The sequence below is a fragment of the Vanessa tameamea genome, chromosome 16, assembly GCF_037043105.1.
Source record: "Vanessa tameamea isolate UH-Manoa-2023 chromosome 16, ilVanTame1 primary haplotype, whole genome shotgun sequence".
Classification (NCBI taxonomy): Eukaryota; Metazoa; Arthropoda; class Insecta; order Lepidoptera; family Nymphalidae; genus Vanessa; species Vanessa tameamea.
Genome location: NC_087324.1, coordinates 9,014,421 through 9,031,774, shown reverse-complemented (window position 1 = coordinate 9,031,774; position 17,354 = coordinate 9,014,421). Strand labels below are relative to the sequence as shown.

General features: G+C 31.2%; 1 protein-coding gene across 1 annotated transcript in view; it reads left to right on the top strand.

Annotated features, from left to right (window-relative positions):
- The first annotated feature begins 8,693 nt into the window (after positions 1-8,693).
- The window catches only part of LOC113403060 (MATH and LRR domain-containing protein PFE0570w-like), a 107,846-nt gene continuing 99,185 nt past the window's right edge, over positions 8,694-17,354 (top strand). The window contains exon 1 of the mRNA XM_026643503.2: positions 8,694-9,041. Within this exon, the coding sequence (XP_026499288.1) occupies positions 9,021-9,041 (21 nt within the window). The 5' untranslated portion in view covers positions 8,694-9,020. The remainder of the gene's footprint in view (positions 9,042-17,354) is intronic.

Here is a 17,354-nt window from a genome sequence, read left to right as displayed (position 1 = left end):
CAGATGAGCAAATGGGCCACCTGATGGTGACCTCTGCATATAGACATTGGCCCCGTAAGATTTTTTATTGCGCCATCAACCTTGGGAACTGAGTTGTTATGTCCCTTGTGTCTGTAGTCACACTGGCACATTCACATTTTCAAAACGAAACATATCAGTTCTAATTATTGCTGCTGCTAAACCCCAAGTTAATGTATGATGTAGTTTCGTCTTAACTTCTGTCACATTTTTCGTGGTTATATTTACAAGTGGTTACAAGTATAATATTTCATTATTCTCAACCTCCATTCTTCGCCACTAAAATAATCTATATCAAAAATAACTTTTTATCGTAGACACCTATATTTTTTAGGGTTCCGTACCCAAAGTGTAAAAAGGGACCATATTACTAAGACTCCGCTGTCCTTCCGTCCATCCGTTACCAGGCTTTACCCCATGACCCGTGATAGTTAGACACTAAAAACAGGATAAAATAAATATTTAAGGGGGTCCCATACAACAAACGTAATTTTTTTGCTCGATATTGATAACAGCATCAGGTAGACGTTTGAAAATTAATATTCACAGAATATTAATTATATATTCACTTTAAAAATAAATAATTAAATTAAAATAAAACAAATATTGAAGTGGGGCTCCTATACAATAGATATGTTTTTATGCCGTTTTTATAGATAATGGTATGGAACCCTTGGTGCGCGAGTCCGACTTGCACTTAGCTCGCTTTTATGTCTAAGGAATAATTTATGATGTGCCTATAATTTTAGTTTTATTTTCTCGTTGCTAATTATATTTGAGTGAACATTTTTTAAAAATATTATATATATTTTTAAATACACATATTTTTAAGATAAATTAATATTTAAGGAATGCATATTTTGCCTCTGCAAGAATTATTAACCAGTCCTTAGACCATCAATATATTATCAACAACCATGAGATATTTCTCTTATCATTGACGGTATTTTTAGATGTTGAAAAAGAGTAACTATTGAGTTTCTTGTCGGTTCTTCTCGGTAGAATCTACATTCCGAACCGGTTGTAGCTTTACTTTAAATAGTTTGTTAAATGACGACTCAAAAGTGCTTGTAAAAGCCTACTTGAATAAAGTATAATTTTATTTGATTACACTGGCTAGTTAGCCAGTGCTGAAGAGTGAGTACATCATTTGACCAGTAACACAAGAATAATTGATGATCACCAGGTACATTAGAGGTAATTCCAATGAAGGAGTAAAGATAGTTTGTCATTGACTTTACATAATTTGTCTCTTTAGATCTTGAATAGTCTATGATGTTCATAATGGCTTTCCGAAAACATGGCGGTTTGAATGTCACTGAATTTGTAACGAAAGTAAAATTACAGTAGTTTAGTGGTATAGTGTTTTATCATACTCGTAAATCTGTATATATAGAAGGGAAATACCACCCACTGATTAATCACGAAATCTCAGAAATTATAATACTTACAAACTGAAATTTGGCAGATAGGTTCCTTATAGGGTGTAGACATCCACTCGGGTCAGATCGGATTTTACGAAACTCCACCCCTAAGGGAGTAAAACGGGGGTTGGAAGTTTGGGTTTTATAAATTTCGCGCGGGTCAAGCCGCAGGTTCAGCTGGTAAATATATATTAATCAAGAACTATTTGTATTATAATAGACCAGAGCTCAGCAAATCGCATAGAATATGTAAATCTAAGGTTTGTTTATCTATACTCTTCCTTCCAGTGGAGTAGAGTTTAGACCCGTATATACAGTGTAATTCCGTAAACAAACCATTAAAATCGGATGAAATGTTTTCGAACGGTATTTTTTTATTCTAAAAAAAAAAATTGAGGTCTGAACACTCTTTAGCAGATTAATCAATACTAGCTTAAACTAAAGTAATATATATATTAATTGAAAATACATTAATTATAATAATGACGCTAATGCATGCAGTCATAAAGTACCAGGGTGCCATGAATATGAAATTAGTTAATCCTTTCCAAACTAGACCGTGGAATTTTATGTCAAAAGTTTGGTAGAACGACTCAACTTCAGTTAACTCAGTTTTCTCGAATTTAGTAAGCTATGTACATATATAGCTAAAATAATTTATATATTATAGCTTTATTTTAGCCGCAAATAGCTTTTCAATAGAAATGTTTTTTTTTTTAATCGTAGTGAACAACTTCGTTAATAAGATGAGAGTGTACTGATGTGAATCGAATACCAGCTATTAATTAAAATATTATATAGGTTTTAAAAAACCTTGGAGTTTTTATTCGTTGTTTTTTATGCAGGATCCTATTTACAAGTATAATATTATAAAAATGAGAGTTTGTATATTAGGACGATTGTTTCGCAATTATGAAAATCGGGTGGACGGATTTTGATAAAATTTGGAGTAGACCTAACACCTGTCCCCACCCCCTTCAAGAAGCTAGTAAACAAATAGTTATGTTTTTAAATTGGCCGAAAAGAGTAACTACTGAGTTGTTCGCCGTTTTTTCTCGATTTTACAATTACATAAAATAATCTTGTAAATTTGCGATTAAAGTTCTCCCGGTTAGAAAAGTCGTAGATCCAAAGCCGCTTATTTCCTCCACCGGTGAGAGGAATTTTTGGGCTAGAGAATTGGAATTTCGGTTCAAGAAGTATATTCTGCTGTATCATTGCGATCCTTCCATGCGGTCATGATTTGTAGTTACATTTTTTAATAGTTAATGAATGAATTGACTTATAATGAATGTCTTTTATGAATTATTATCTATGTTCGTTGTTTCAGACTGCAATACTTACGTATAAGTAGAATATTTTAACATTGATCCGTTTCTTTTTTTGTCAATGCTTGTATTTTAAAAATCTTTGATAAGATGTTCGAAATAGATCTAAAGGGAACGTCATCTCCAGCTTGCGCCTACAGAATTCAAATGAGCAATATTTGGGAAGGATTCAATTACCTACCTACCTATATACTACATACAGACACACGTAATGTAGATACGTATTTACATTTTGTTCCGCATGTGTTACGGTATCGCTGGTATCGACATCGAGTTTGTTTTCCTCGTTACCGAAGATTTTATCTCAGGAAATTTGTATGTATTCGGGAAAAAGATTTTTCAAACGTATTTTATTCAGTTCTTTTATCTTAGATGTAATAGTCACTGCTGGGTTAAAGTCTCCTTTGTTTTTTGGGGCGATTTTTTGAGATTTTTCCGCCACACTGCTACAATGTCTCCGGTTTGAAAGGTGAGTGCCTAGGCACATTTAGTTTCCAAGGTAGGTGGCGTGTTGACGAAGGAAGAGATATTAATATTTTTTACAGGCTCTCATGTATGTAGGCGGTAGTGACCCCTTACAAATAGGGTGCCTCCGTCCCAATGTCTAGGGGGGAGATGACTTTAAAAAGTGACCCCTTTATTGTTCGGCTCAGCCCTACTTGTTAATAAATATAATGAAATGGCTTATGATATATATTTTTTTATATTTACCAGGTAGACATATGACTCCGCTCTACCTGATAGTAAGTGGTAGTGTAGTTCAAACGCGTATATGGCCAGTACAGTCAGGAAGAACGAACTGCACTAGCTGCCCTCACGATGCCGGCCTGCAAGATGCCTCTTAACTTCTCGTTTGAAGGATCTCAGGTTACAAAAGAAGGTGAACAAGTGTGCTGGTAGACAATTTCTCTCTTTAGTGGCGCGACAAAGAAGTCTCGCCAAATTTCTTCGTGTGCGATGGAATCGATGTCACAGTTAGGCGGTGACATCGAGAGCCAGCACGCATTTACTTGTAAAGGAAAAGGGGAAGAATTAGAGAGAATAATTCCTCAGAGTACTCGCCGTGATACAGTCCATAGAAAGTGCTCAGCGTGGATATCTTGTGACGCAATTGTAAAGGTTCGAGGGTGTTTGTGACCTTTACGTCGCCAATAATGCGGACCGCATGTCGCTGCAACCGATCCAAGGCCTCCATTATGTAAAGTGGAAATAAAACATATAGCATTGTAATATATGTTGCTTAAAATTAATATAGTGTATATATAGAGTAATAAATAGATTAAAGAAATATTTACTCTGTTGAATGAGTGAGCATTGAATGTGTTAGCCATAGACTAACACAAACGATACGCAGTAATTATATTAGTTTATTTGAAACTACAATATAAAAAATGAAGAAACATTAGGTTTGATACATAAAAATTACATATATTTTGTCTGAGTGCTACATAAGCTTAACGCTAATACATAACAGTAAAACATAGACACAATTCTAGTCCCCGTACCATATTTTATTCTCAAATTGCGAAGCTACCTTTTCAAATGTTGTGTACATTTTTGTCCCTCGGTGCGCGTTCAACACCCGAAGCTGTGAAAAAACTTAAAATATTTACATTGACGGAACGTTGCGGACTGTGCGGGGTTATTTCGAACGACCTCGCCCGTTTCCCGTGCCAATTGTTTGTCAAAAATAAAATTATATGTATATAATATTACTTCTAACAATTTTTGATGATTGACTGACGTTTCAATGTAGGAAGCATAACGCTCAACTTCCGCCATAATAATAGAAATTAAAAAAATACCTCCACTGGTGCCACAGGTCTGGTCATTTTTCGAGCAAAATTTCATGATACCGATTCAACAGCAAAATACTGGTAACATTCTTCACTATTCCAGTCTGTCATAATTTGTACAGACACAAATTATGACAGCCTGAAATCTCGTATATATTTTCTATGAAAAATAACTAATAACTAAAAAAAAGTACATAATATGTACCATTAAAAAAAAAAATTAAGTAAATACTATTTTACTTATTAAGTCCATAATAGTAATAAAACTATGACAAACACTCTTGTTTATTATTAATTAGATATTCAATCAAATATTGAAAAAAATGAACTGATTTGTTGTAAATAATTAAGAAACAAAATATTTTGTATGTTTCTTTGAAACGAATTCTATATACTTAAAAGATTCATAATTTTAGGCATCAAAAAATTATGTAATGTGTTAATTTATTGAAATATTAATTGTATACAATTATAAATGTCATCAACGTAGTCAAAGAACAAACAGTTTAAATTTTATAATCCTTAAACCTTCAAACTGAATCCTGAATCGAGCGTAAAGTTGGGATTAAAGTATGAATATTTAATAACAGATTGCTATCTGACTTTGCTTGATGCCTGGTTATAATTTTGTATACATTTTATCGTAATTGATTTAAAATTAAGATGCTTTCCACACAATAATAATACTAATAAATTTTGCATAATATTCTTGCTACAATTTCTCGTATATAATTTGATTGTATGGTACGGTAATGTTTTGTGCATTAAATTTTAAGTCTTTATTTAGATTTATATAAGTACAAAATATTTTACACAAAATGCCATATTGTTATTTTTATATGTCAAGTGTTTTTTTGGACTTCGTACTAACTTATCAAATCGAATCGGGTTTTTTTAAGGTGATATTGCCTTTGGATTATAATATCGATATTGATATTGTCTATGGTGACGCGTGTTTGGATTAATTTAAGGTGATATTGTCTATACTAGTATGCATATGTATATTTTGTGTATTTGTTATTCATGGTTAAGTCACTTGAGGGATGTAAATTTGTAAAACGTACAAATATAGATAAATTTTGAAATTAGTAAATTCGTAAGACGAATCCTTTTTTAAAACATAGTAATCGGATATAAAAAAACGTGGTTTCACCAACTTTTCTGATCATCATCATCTAAACAATAGGTTTAATAACAATTATTAATATACAAGTGGTAATAAAAACTACAAAGCCCATTTCAAGTGCTCTATTGTCAAGAAATTACTCCAAGACAAGTTTCCATCAAGTTGGAAAGAGTTGACATCTCGGACAAGTTGCTACAAACATCTTCGAATAGTAAGATACGTTGAGTCGTTGAATACTTAGATTAGTTTAGTTACGATACTTATTGAGGGAACGGAACAAACTTACATATATTTATGTCAAATTTGGCTTGATACGCTAGTTAAGATGATTATTTAACTAATATTTAAACTGCGATAGCTCAAGTGTTTTTTTGTTTGCTACTCAAGGTCGCTAGGATTAAAGTTTAAAACCTTACATTGACATATTCCATGTGATTTGCAAATAGCTGTATTATGCAATATAAACTGTTCGTGATTAATATATTTTTAATTATAATACAAGAATATTATCCAATAACAATTTCACGAACATGCACCGCTTTTAAGCGAATCGATATTATCATAGATTTTTCAAGATCTCGACCAATGATTTTTATTATTCAAAATATTACATCAATTTATGATATACTTTTGAAATAAATTATAAAAAAAATAATTTCTAGAATCTAATTAAAGATTACCTACGAGGGTTGTTCGTCTAAGGCGACGATAGTCAAGGATTTGGAAGGTCATGTAGAGTGTCTTTTGGATGTAGAGCGTAAAAAGTGACTTAGTTTACAATATTAAACTGTCGGTACAATTAATCTATATTATATTATATACTTAATATACTCAATAGGAAAATACAAACATAAACATATATAGAAAAATATAAAACAAAAGATACATTTGATAGTTGACCTTGACCTTTGACATTTGACATTGACCTTTTTCTTCTTTGCTTGACAACCGATTTCAAATATTTTTTTGTTAGACATTTAAGTGCTATAATTTTAAAATATAAATAAGTTATACTTTTTCGACTATTGTTTCCAACGAGAGTCGAAAAAGTATTTTTTTTTTTAATGTAAATTTGATATTTAATTATTTTTTAATAATAATCATGTTCGTATTATGACCATAGAGCAAACCCTAATACGCCACTAAATATAGCTGATTGGTGGTAAAATGCCTATTGTACCTACATATATTCACGTGTTCTAACTACTGGACCATCCCGGTTTTGCATCTTGTCAATAATATTCAATAAGTCAGCATGAGGCAGGGTTCATTTATTATTTCAGATTGGAAAGAATTAGGGGATAATTTAAGGGCTTTAGGGCTGTATTTAAAGGCCTCAGTTATAATACAGAACTTGGACAAACGGCCACCGCACGTGTGCGCTTATGCAGGGGAGAAATCTCTTGTTGTCTGCATATTTTTGCAATACAAATATAATAAAATATTTTCACGAAGAGTAAATTTATAAGTTGGATTATACTAACATATTGAAATGTTGTAAAATAACTTGCAGTACGAAATTATAGGCTATTTCGATCTGGTATACTTTAAATATTGTTCAACAACACTCGGAGAGATTACTTTTAAGATATACGTGTCCACTATTTTCTGATGAAATTTTGTTAATTGTATATCTTAACAAAATATGTTGATAATTATATGATTTACCAATAGCCGTTATATGTTTGTGTACACACAGGTCGACATCCAACACGACTCGAGAGAGTTTAGGCGCTAGACTAGAGAGTGCTATCCGGAACTTGAGAATCTAAGACAAGCTTTAATTCAAAAATAATTTAAATATCAACTAATATAAAATATGTTAAGTCAACATTTCTAATTATGTATGAATAAACGTATTATTAATTTTTTTGTATTTCCTAATGTAACCAGCAAGTTGGAAAGTTGTCTTTTAGAATGTAACCCGGCTTTAGAACTATATACGTATTATATATGTCCATATATATTTATATACATAAATGTATTAAATACATAACAATACAGTTTATTCCGTATGGACAAAACTTTTAGTATTTTTATTTATAAAATCTTCTTAAGTAACATGTAAAGAATAAGTTTTGTGTAAACACATTCGTGTTTGCTTCGTGAGTTTCTCAGAAATTCTTTTTCTTTCGAAACTCTCGAACAAACTTTGTAATACAATAGTATTTACCGAGACTCGTGTTAATAATTCTTATAAATATTATTGTAAGTACCGTAATTACGGTACATGGTATAATTTTTGTGATCGTCACGTTTTCATAGTTATTTCAAATCATTTATTACATAAATTGATAATAAATAAGCAACTTCGATACCTAAGTAAGGGCTTCTCTCCGTTAATGAGGTTTGTTAACATAGTTTATTCCAATTACTAAAAATTTTTTTTTATTGATGAATCGATTAAATGTAGAATTCAGTACTGTTTAATGACGATTAAGAAAAATATTCTTTTCATTTTTCCTACAAGTGTTTCAGCTGAATTATGTAAGTAATTAAATATTTAGTGCTATATTCAGTAAAATTGTTACGTAAAATATATTAGAATTTAATATTCTATGTCCTATTATTTAAATTTAGATATTTTAATCCTCATATTTTATTTGTGATTTTAGTAGAGCAAAGAGTTCTTAACGAAAACGGTTGAAACGCTAGTCAGCAATAAATCGGTTTAAATTAATCCAGAGATGCAAATAATTCATAACAATTTCCATTATTTTGATATATCGCTGTAATATCCAAAAATACATCTTACCACTTATACCGACAGTGTTCTAATTGCAAACGTATTAACTGACATAAATCTCTCATTCAATAATAGAGTTAGCTGAACTTTTGGAACTTTATCGCATTAACACTTGATTGCAGCGAATTGCAGTTTTAATTACACAAAAGGAAATATATTTGTCTCTTTCTAATTTACGTTACAACGCATAGTACGAGTGCGTGAGAGATACATGAGGTAGTATTTACAAGGTTCGCTGTCGCTTGTGCGTTGGATGGACATCGTCGCCTCAGTCAGTGCAGTGTTTTGTAAGGAGGTAGAAGTGTCGTTCGTTTGTTCCGTAAATGACATCGTATTTACAAACTTTATAAAATTGTTTTGATAGTAACACTTTTAAACTGTAAACCGCGTTAAATGACCGGAAAATCGTGGCTTGATTTTTTTTATTTGTTTTAGTTTTTCTTGTTTTAATTTGTGTTAAACTCGTTAGTGCAGCCTTGTGTTTGTTGATCGACGTTGTGTCGGCAGGAGTTATTTTGGCGGTTATGATGTAACCGGCGGGTCCCAGGTTCGATTTCCGTGGGATGGGACAGAGCTGAAACGATGCACACCTCTATGATGATGGTGAGTCCTAGTTTATTTTAAGATGTAAGCGTTTCGCCAATACTGCACTAAGTTTATATTTACAAAACTGTGAGTCTATCATAAAATTAGATAATTTTGGATAAATTCTATTTTTTTTTATTTAAATAGTAATTGAAAAAAATATAAACTAGGGATATAGTCCATAGTGTCGACCGTAATTACTGCAATTGTCTTATCAAAAATGTGTATTCCGATAAATTGAATTAGTGTAATTAATACAGATTAAATACACTTAAAGTAATTTTCATTATAAAAACTTTTCTAATACTTCGTCTCCTGATTAATAATTATTATTTGAAAATCGAAACAAAAATTTACATTGCATGCGATGAGAGTTAATATCAAGATTTAGACGAATTTTAGTGCAATAATTTTATATATATAAATATATATGATATATCAAATCAATAAGTAATCTTATATATATATAAGATTACTTACCTATAAACATTTTACATAAGATACGTTTTGTAATACCCAGGCGATAGATCTCTAATGTATTTTAATTATCTCAACTTTCCGGGAGAGGACTGATTATCCTTAACACAGGCTATTTAATTTTAGCCTAGCTAGGATAGCCAGTACTTGACCTGTTTTTCTTTTGATGATCATATTATATTACACATTAAGTCTTTACTCATAGTGCAATCATGTAATAGTTTTATAGATGTTTTCTGTGTGAAAAATAAATAAATAAATATATAACGTTTTACATAAAATCGTTCTGAATTCACAGTTAAACTTTTTCTGACATCCCACCATGACAACCATATTTCACATTTTATATTCTGTATATATGTTTTTTTAATACATTTTATTTTCACTTTGGTGAATAGTTTACGTAATAAGGAAGCAATGTGACATGGTTCATCCGCTGTCTTATTGTTGTCGTTCAGCTTGCCCTTACTGGTTCTATATTAACCCCTCTCGGTTGACATTTCTATAAAAAATCGTAAGTTGCGGCATCTCTTACGTTCAATAAAGCTAACGAGTACTTTTTATTACTATTTAAATAAACAATTGATATACGTAGTAAGTATGTTATAAAAATAAAAATAAAAATAATTTAATAAAATTATTGTTTTTTTTTGTATGATGCCACTAATATACGGAACTAACTGACAGACTAGAAAATAAATAATGATTGCATTTATTGAGAACTTAACTGAAACCATGTTGAGCTAATCCGTTATATAGTATATAAGTATTACAACACTATAGTTATTCCGTATACAAATTGTAGTGTGAAGATGCTTTAGTATAACCGACTGCAACGTAAATAAACATTTGAATTTCGAATTGGAATAGTTGCAAGATAAGAGAAGTAATGAGTTATATAATTCTTTACGATTTAACATATCTTCTTTGCGCATGCGCTGCCGACCATGAACTTCTGAGAATATTTTTTTTTTATCTACAAATAATAACCGACTGTACTTGAACTTACTCTTTATATTAAAAATACAATTGTACTTTATGGCTTACATAATATTCTACTACGAATATTGTTCTTAGTTTGGCTATATTTTGTGACAACAAATCATTGTATTACGAGAGTTTACAGTGTGTAGTTGTGCCAAAATAACTGACTGACTAATTTTAAATGATATTTAGTTTTAATCATTCAGCAATTTATTGTTATTATATTTCGGAATTATAAACAAATATATATCATTACAGTTGATTCAGATGAACTCTGAGCCAATATGAAACTCACCGTAAAACATCAAACATGTGATGGCACCTCAAACAGTTAAACATGGGCAAATATAACATTAATAGACATCGTAAGTCGGTTTCATCACGAGTGAAGTACGAATTGAGTAGGCATAACACTACTCTGCTGTAGTACGGTTCAAATTACCATCTATCAGGCTCTAAATCTGTCATTGCAATGTAACCGGTCTAAATCATTGCAATGCGAGTGTTCTCTGACCATTTTGACTTTCTTTTTATGTAACTGCCTTATATATTCAAAACGTCTTTTTTACAGATATGAATTACTATTGTAGAGTACTATAGTGTTACAATTGATATGATAACGATCTCAATTGAGTGTGTGTGTGACCGTGAATGCGATAATGGTGTAATTATTACGTTGTTAACAAGGTCGTTCACAGCTACATATAACGCTACACGTTTTTAATAATGATTACTGAATAAAATCGATTATATAACTTATTATGTAAGCTTAATTCATTTTTATATTACACATATTAGTATAGACTTTCGGATTCGTATTGATTTTGTAATAATTTTTATCCTACGGTAGCACGTAGGGATGTCCGCTCTAAAGGTAAAAAAACCTTCCCTAAAAATTTATAAAGACGTTGTCGAATCGTATATTCGTTGTTAATTTTTGAAATACGAGTCGATGAAATCATAATGAATTGCTTAAAACGTTTTAAGCTCGTCGTTTTATGCTAAAGCGATCCGATGCTAGTGCATGAAATATATTTTTTTGGTTAGTAAGTAAAACAGTATTTTAGTTTGTGTTACGGTAAGAATGCTTCGAAGATGATCCTAAACTTCCTGGGTATTGTTTATAACATATATACATGTACATACATACATACATACATAGAGAAACATACATACATACATATATAGATGTACATTAAATATAACCCTGTACTATGACGTTACCAAAGTTCTCATAAAAGCCTACTTGACGAAAGAATATATAGATTTTTGGGTATTTTTAGGTAGCTACTTGATCGTAAGGATTATGTTATGAAGTATTGTATAATGAGATCTATTAAATTTGACGTACGTTTCAATCGTCTCCTAGTTAACCGCATAATAACTTTTGTAATGTTATTTTAATGAGTATTTTAGAATTATAACTGGCCTTACTATAAATTGTAGAGGTTGTATAACGAGTGATAAGTTGAACACTGATTTCTCTGTCTCTTTCTGTCATGATTGATTTGACATTTAAAAGAAGGAGACAGCATTATTTAACTAAGCAACATTTTGATGTACATGTACAAATCTTATTTAAAATAATGTTATTTTACTAACATTATAAAAGCTTCTGGATGGATGAATGTTTCTTACTAATAAAACTTAGGAACCGTTAAGAAAATGCACCTAAGAAAATGCACCTGCAAGCACCCCGGTTTTGCAGATGTCCATGGGAGCTGTTACTCATTTTCCATCAGGTGAGTTTCCTGTTCGTTAGCCACCAATACCATTAAAAGTCATTCACGCTAGAACGGCTGAATGAATGAATTTGAATGAAATTTGGTACAGATAAATTAAAGTCAAAGTAAATTATATAATTAAAAGTATATTATGTAACACCTGCACCACCTCCCCGTACGCGGTAGCCACGGATAGAAACTAGTAATTTATAAGTGATGAAGAATACTTGTCTATTTCGTGTACGATCGTTTCAAGGTCCAAACAACGTGTAATAATTCTTTTGTTCGTGATAACGAGTTATAAGTCTGTATCTCCTTACTTCCACGTTCGTCAGAGTACCAAATTAGTACTTGTTGGTTCACTTCACGTTTAATATTGGAATTGTTCGACTATATTTTAACTAATAACAATTTAAGTACCTTGAGCTATTCAATTATTAAAATATTAATATTGTTGGATTATTTTCACTCACTCTTCAAACCGGTACACAATTATACTAAGTATTGTTGTTTGGCGGTAGAACATCTAGCCGAGAACAAACATAGAACGCGTGCATCTTAACCGATGATTTCGGGTTCAAACCCAGCCAAGCACCACTGAATTTACATGTGCTTAATTTGTGTTTATAATTCATCTCGTGCATCGGTGAAGGAAAACATCGTGAGGAAACCTGTATGTGTCTAATTTCAATGAAATTCTGCCACATATGTATTCCACCAAACCGCATTGGAGCAGCGTGGTGGAATATGTTCCAAACCTTCTCCTCAAAGGAAGAGTAGGCCTTAGCCCAGCAGTGAGAAATTTATAGGCTGCTAATGATAGAACATCGGATGATTGGTTGGTATTAAAAAAAATCTAAATTAATAGTATAAATATGAATTTATATTTGTAAGCACTTCCAGTCGTTTGAGACACGGAAGGTATTGAAGCAGCGTCGTATACGATTAATTTGCTTAACACGAAACCGTATTTTATTATCAACAATATCATATTATTCTATGACTATTCGAATCGAAAACAGATAAAAACACAATGTACAATATTTAATCGCATAAAAAAATATACATTAATATTATCCAATCACAACCAGTTTTATTTCCTGACACGTGATGCAATAGCGTTTATTGGTGAAAGTGTAGATCGTTATTCAATACCCTTGTTGATTAAATAAAGGTATTAAGATGTATTAGCGATTTGCTGATTAGAGCCGTGACTGTCGGCTTAAGTGGCGAGGCGTTAAATGTCACTGACTTGCTTTTTATTGTTATGATTTCTTACCCTAGAATGCTGTCAAGGTTCGTATATCGAATCTCAGAAATAATACAAACAAGTCGAAAAGGTAACAGCTTATAAATGTTCGACTGCTTGGCAGAGACTTCCTGAAAATTGAGCAAGAACTGTTTTAATCGCTTTATAATGTTTAGCGCGAACACATGTCGAAGAATTTAATCCCTCAAAAAACAACAATCAATAATAATTTATACTAATATTATAAATACATATGTAAGTCTGTCTTTCTGTTACGCTTTCACGGCCAAACTACTGAACCGATTATACCTATGTTGGGTATGACGATTGACCGCTAAAACGCAATCGAAGTTCCGGGCGACAACTAGTTAAATCTAATAATATAATCATTATTTTTTAGTCGAAAATTTTCCACTAAGTAATAAGCTTAACATAAATCTTAAAGGTATATATACTTTTCAAAGTTAAAATAAGAAAATAAATTAAGTTATGAGAACAAGACATAATTTATAAAGATACAATCAAACCTCTGTCCCTGAGCTAGGTAAAAGTCTGTATTTCAGGCGACAGTAATGATCTTGAAAGTAGCGGCCTGTAAATGTCAAAATGTGCTGGGTTTAGTTCACCACTCTGTATCAATGCCTGTTGCTACACACACATTCAACTGACACACACATATATAGGGTTCCTCACGAAGATTTCCTTTTCCTAGTATGAGATGAATTGAAAGAAAAATTGCACTATTCGTTTAAGACTGGTGTCTATCTCGGCTCATTCATTGGTATTTCAGAGAATGTGAATAAACTTCTATGTATTCCAAGAAACATTCTAATTAATATAAATGATGATAGCGCAATCAGAATTATATGACAGACTGCAATAATATCACATTGTCAAGTATTTATTATAAAATGTATAGAGCTACGCTTGTCTAGCTGTCTGGTTACTAGTAGTGACTATGTCAGTAAGAGTCCGTACACTTTCCATTGCTGGTTATGAGGTTGATATATGTACGTTGTTGATCTTTCTCAATTGGCTACCAATAAACATGCCTTGTGCAGATCTTTTCCATCAGAGTTTCGCATTACCGGGATTTGTATTCGCTTTTGTTGCTTTAAGTCAAATGTACGGTGAAATCCATTTGCCTATTTTTTTATAAAAAAAACATAATACTTTACTACGTAAAGCAGATAGAAAGGTAGATATATAAATTACTTGGTATTTGTAATTATTTGATAGGGTGTGTTTTGGTGTTGTGTTCCGGTTTGAAGGGTGAGTGAGTCAGTGTAACTATTATCAAGGAAGGAGAGATTACAATTACTTACAGCGCCAATATATATGGGCAGCGGTGACAATTTACCATCCTAACTTTGCTATAAAAATATACAAGCTGTATTATTACACTGAATACAATAAGAAATTTTACGGTTAATAAAATTGCATGCAAAGGCGGCCCTATCTCTTTCAGCGATCCGTAACGTATTACGGTAGTACTCAATTCTTATAATACATATCATTTAAATGTCTTAAAGACGACGTTAAAGACAACTTAAATGTGTTTAAGTAATCTTAACAATTGCTAAAAGCATTAATACCATAACTTTCACAAGAAACACCCGGTTTTTAAATTTTTATTAATATCATTTAAATTGCTTTAATACGTAAAGAACTTTTGATTTAAAGATTAGTTTAAATAGATTATTATGAATATTTAATTCGTGTATTGTTACTAAATAAATGGTGAAATAAACTAAGTTATTATTTTTTTTTTATGTCATTGGTAGGCGGACGAGCATATGGGCCACCCGATGGTAAGTGGTCACCACCGCCCATAGACAAAGGCGCTGTAAGAAATATTAACCATATTCCTTACATCACCTATGCGCCACCAACCTTGGGAACTAAGATGTTATGTCCCTTGTGCCTGTGATTACACTGGCTCACTCACCCTTCTAACCGGAACACAACAATACAGTGTACTGTTATTTGGCGGTAGAATATCTGATGAGTGGTTTTATTTACATTTGGTTAGGTAGGCAAAACGATTGTACAATATTGATGTTGACTTAAATTAATATGTACAAATATATAAGCTTATTACTTTAATATATTGTATTATAAATTATACCAAAACATACGAAGAAGTATTTAAAATGTGGTGGTGTAGTAAGTAAAGGTATAAAACAAGCTAACTAAAATATCGAAAGTTAATTTCAGAAATATATACAGTATGCAAATAAAAAAAACACGCATACATTAAAAAAAATAAACTTTATTAGACAGACAAAGATCTTCCATATACGTCCGAAAAAAAATCAAGTACCAATTATACAGTCTACAAGAAATGTGTATTAATTAGGTTTATCAATTGTCTCTTTATTTCACGAAGCTTTCATTCAATACCATTCATTCTTTTGTAAGATCATAACATTGAAGTTTATAAGCGTGGTTGTTAGCATTCCAATTTGTATGCAACGCATGAATGAACGGACAACAGAATGTTTATACATAAGGGAATTATATTCCTATGGTTTTAAATTACTTAATTTATTCTATAATAAATTATATATATTTACTAATAAATGAGTTATAAGTGATTACATAATTCTTTTTTTTTTATACGTTCGCTCCATGATGGCGTTTGGTACATAGTCTTCCCGAAACATGTCAAGGATTCCTCGGTAAAAAATATAAGGGAATGATCTCTGCGATTGAAACGAACAGTATTTTTTATTATTTACAACTTTTATTCTAAGTTCTTGGAAATAAGATTAAGTAATCTCCTGCGTGACACACTTAAAAATATAGATATATCAATAAGAAAAACAAAGTAGAAATTTCTATAATATTGTAAGGATATAGAAGAATTCGATCATCGTCTTTTTAACTTTTAATTTATGTCTGTGGTTTTATATTTATAGTGAAGCGCTTGAAAAACCTAACAGAAAGTTAGATAGTTAATGTGGCATGTGGTGTTGAGCAATTTGCACGTACCAGCATTTTCAGCTATTTGCACCAACACGTTACCGCCAACTTCAATCACAATAATATATTTCATACAAATTTTAGATTTTTTAAAATTGATATATGTATGTAACTTTATATACAAAAAAAAATAGCTGTTGTTACAAATATAAATTATGATAAACTTTATTTAATAAATCGTGTAGTAGATTAACAACATTTATGTATAAATTGATATGTCGTATAGTCACAAATGTATTACTACTTAGCAAAGGTTGAAAACATTATAAATGTTTAAGGCTTGAAGGTAAAAAATAAAATTATTTGTAAATACAAGGGATTTTGAAATATAAGTTTATTCAAACGTTTCAAGCAATTTCAATATTAAGTCTCAATGCATCAGAATGTTTTACAATAACAATTATGTATATATACATAAATACACGATGTCCATTGCATTTGATCAGAAAAATGTAATAATTTTTGATGATATTGGTGGTAATTGGTGAATTGGTGATCATAAAAATACAAGTGGCTTCGACCAAATGAGCCACCTGGTTGAGTGGTTCCCCTTGCCCATATACACTTTATAAGATACACAAGCCACATCTTACAAGGTCACTTCTCCTCTAAGCAAGATATGATCTCACTCTTGTCAGTGGTGCCCACTGTAGAGACAAATCACTTCCAAAATCAACGTGAAAAAGACTGAATTTCAAATGAACTGAAAGTTAAATGAAACATAAGTAAATTAATTTATACAAAGACCTTATTTTTTAAAGACAAAATAGTATTAATTATGAACTGTTAAAACGACTCCCAAAGGCTTTAACAATTTATATGAGTATTTTCGCATTCAGCAAAGTTGAATGAAATTTACTAACGGACTTCTTACTTTGCTAATTTTTAAGTATTAATAATTCGCTAAGTCTC